The following is a 3,599-nucleotide window of genomic DNA, read 5'->3' on the forward strand; positions in this document are numbered from 1 at the left end:
GGGAGGGAGGGGAGGAAATAGGGTCCCCCAGTGAAGACCTGGAGGAAAGGGACCAGAAGGGAAAAGGATGGGGGAAGAAAGGGGGGGAGGGGCCTTCGGATAAACCCATGAAATTGCCCATCAGAAGAGCGTGGGACCACAGCTTTCCACCAGTTCCCCGGGGTCTTGGCCCATCCAGGGAGCCCCCCAGCCCCCTGAAGAACTAGAGACTAGAGGCCAGTGTGGCTGGCTCTCCCGCACACAGGGTCTGTGGTTCTCACCCATTCTCAGCGGGCTGCCCACCCCACAAAGGAGAGGACCCTGTGGGGGTCCGGCCTGCGTGGGCGCTAGTGCGCAGCCCTCATGCGTGGGGAGGACAGGACCGGGGCGGCGGCCGGCGGTACTGACCCCCGCCCCCCCCCCGACCCCCGCACGCAGCCCACGCACCTGTACTCCCCGACCACGGTGCTCAAATACCAGAGGGGCAACTGCTTCGACTTCAGCACCCTGCTCTGCTCCATGCTCATCGGCGCCGGCTACGACGCCTACTGCGTCAACGGCTACGGCTCCCAGGACCTGTGCTTCATGGACCTGACCCGGGAGGTGTGCCCGCTCACCATGAAGTCCAAGACGGTAGGCCGGGCTCGAGGGGTGCTCCGCTTAAGCAGCGTGTCCCAGCTCCTCCCCCTGCCCCGGCCATAGGACCACGGAGTTCGGATTTCAAACCACCAGTGATTTCTCTGACCTCAGCTGCTTTTGAAAAAATTTGTTTTATTGATTTCAGAGAGGAAGGGAGAGGGAGAGAGAGATAGAAACATCAGTGATGAGAGAGAATCATTGATCGACTGCCTCCTGCAGACCCCCTACTGGGGATCGAGCCCACAACCCAGGCATGTGTCCTGACTGGGAATCGAACCATGACCTCCTGGTTCATAGGTCGATGCTCAACCTCTGACCACTCTGGCTGGGCTGACCTCAGTTTCTTTCTTTAAAAAAATATATATATATTTAAATATTTAAATATATTTTATTGATTTTTTACAGAGAGGAAGGGAGAGGGATGGAGAGTTAGAAACATCGATGAAAGAGAAACATCAATCAGCTGCCTCCTGTACACCCCCCACTGGGGATGTGCCCACAGCCAAGGTACATGCCCTTGACCAGACTTGAACCTGGGACCCTTCAGTCTGCAGGCCGACACTCTATCCACTGAGCCAAACCGGCCAGGGCTGACCTCAGTTTCTAAACACACACACAGCCCAGGTCCCCACAGTGGCTGTCCCTCTCCCCTTGTAACAGTTTCAGCTTCTGTGTTCCCCAGGAGGTAAATTTTGTGAATGCCACGTGGCTTATTTCAAATTCCTCCACATTTACCTTGCATATTCGATAAAAGTCCATCCAGGCACCTGGCCGGCGTGGCTCGGTGGTTGAGCGTTGGCCTAAGAACCAGGAGGTCACGGTTCGATTCTCGGTCAGGACCCATGCCCAGGTTGTGGGCTCAATCCCCAGTAGGGGGCGTGCAGGAGGCAGCCGATTCATGATTCTCTCTCATCATTGATGTTTCTATCTCTCTCTCTCCTGCTCCCTTCCCCTCTCTGAAATCAATAAAAATATATATATTTTTAAAAGCCCATCCAGCTGTTTTCAGCTAAGGAGAAAACAGATAAATGGGCATTTTGCCCTCCCGTCCCCAGGTTAAAAAAAAAAAAAAAGGCCCCTTTTTAACAGCAAGAAAAAAAAAGTCACCCGCCCTTGAGCAGGTGGCGGTTGTTTTTATGTCTGTAAACTGAGATGCCAGAATGACCCCCGGCTGCTGTGCACACAAGAAACGCTCTTCAGTGGATTTCACTTTAGGAACCACGAAAGCATCGCTTTGCCTTTGGGGAGTAGCCGCACTACAGGCAGAGAGTGCTTTTCATGACCTGGGTTGACACCAAAACTCGGTGATCAGTGTCAGCCCCGTGGATGTCTGCAGCTCGGGGACCCGGGCCTGGGCACCCAGCCTGAGACGCGTGCACCTGTGCGACACCCGGGCGAGCACCTGGCGGCCTCGCTCTCTCAGGCTCACCTCCTCAAGGAAGATGGAGGCTCCCATCACTGCTTTTGGCTCCAAAGGCCTGTGAGCTCCCACCCGGGCCTCTTAGCTGAGCCAACATGTTGATGATTAAAATGTTACCAATGCTGACACAGGCAGAGAGCATCCCAGCGTACGAGCCACTCGTGCCCACGGACTTGGCCGTGCCTTGGGACAGCGCGGCATGGGCGGCCTTCTCATTTGATTTTACACGTGGCCAGAGCGGCACGGCTCATAAGTGGAGACCCGGGGGCCGAGGCTCGGTCTGTCCGGCTCTAAACCAGGGAGGGTCGCGGTTTCTCCCTCCTAACTTCCACTACCCCACCGCACCCCACGTCTGCCGCCTCTGCAGGGTTCTCTCCCGGATATTTTTTCTTGCCACTGATATCTCTCTCTCTCTCTCTCTCTCTCTCTCTCTCTCTTTTTAAAAACACACACACACACACACACGCACACACACACACACACAGCAAACTCTTACTTTATGTCAAGATATGAAACCCTTGCCCGGCCAGCATGGCTCAGTGGTTGAGCATTCCCGTCAGGGCACAGGCCTGGGTTGTGGGCTTGATCCCCAGTAGGGGGCGTGCAGGAGGCAGTTGAACAATGATTCTTATCATTGATGTTTCTCTCCCTCCCTCTCTTCCTCTCTAAAATAATAAAATAAAATAACGATATGAAACTCTCCAATGGCAAAGTCTGGAAAGTCTGACTCCTGACAGTGTGCCCCGCTCTCCAGATCACAGCTCACGTGGGCATCAAGGCGGGGGGGGGGGCGCGGGGGGCAGCTGTGGAGGAGAGAAAACCACATCTCCCGAGTGCCAGGACTGATGGGCACCTCCCATGGCATTTCCCTGTCTTGTCAGAAGACTCCTGGGAGAAGATTCTGTTATTCCCATTCCAATTTACAGAAGAGCCCGAGGTTAGGGACACGGAAGGTCACTCAGCTGCAAGCGAGAGAGCTCGCAGGCTCCAGGCGCAGCTGTGATCGGTCTCCTGGTCCCATGGGTGGTGGTTCACGGCTGCTGATGTTCTTCTCTTGTTCGGTGACAGAAAGTCCAGAGGAAGCAAGTGGCGCCACCTAAGAAGTATGCTGTCAAACCCCCCAGGGACCTGACCAGCAAGTACGAGCAGGACCAGGAGAGGAAGAAGCAGGAAAAGATCAAAGCTGAGGAGGAGAAGCGGCTGAAGGAGGAAGAGGAGCGCCTCCAGGTGGGTCCACGGTCCTCGGCCTTCAACCCCTGAGCTTAGCTCTCAAGGAGGCGTTTCTAGGAACGGGAAAGACACAGGTCATAGAAGAGATATGTGTATGGACACCCAGGTCCAAATCCCCTCCTCTACCTCTCACCACCTCGGCCTGGCCATTGGGAATCTCCCATTGGTGGTCAGCCAACTTCTGGTGATAGATTTCTCATGGCAGAGCTCTGCTGCCTGGGCAGTTCTGGTGTCTGCCTCATTCCAGACTCTCTCACTAAAGACTCACCTACATAGACTCTCCCATCCATCCTCAACCATCTATCCATCATCCATCTATTCATCCATCATC

At 54.9% G+C, this 3,599-nt stretch overlaps 1 protein-coding gene across 1 annotated transcript in view; it reads left to right on the forward strand.

Moving 5' to 3' along the window:
* Positions 1–3,599, forward strand: part of DRC7 (dynein regulatory complex subunit 7) — a gene marked incomplete at its 3' end in the record, with an annotated part of 20,234 nt that overhangs the window by 2,511 nt on the left and 14,124 nt on the right. The window contains 2 exon segments of the mRNA XM_014447387.2: positions 418–612; positions 3,107–3,265. Of these exon segments, the coding sequence (XP_014302873.2) occupies positions 418–612; positions 3,107–3,265 (354 nt within the window).

Source organism: Myotis lucifugus, unplaced genomic scaffold (assembly GCF_000147115.1).
Source record: "Myotis lucifugus unplaced genomic scaffold, Myoluc2.0 scaffold_648, whole genome shotgun sequence".
Lineage (NCBI taxonomy): Eukaryota > Metazoa > Chordata > Mammalia > Chiroptera > Vespertilionidae > Myotis > Myotis lucifugus.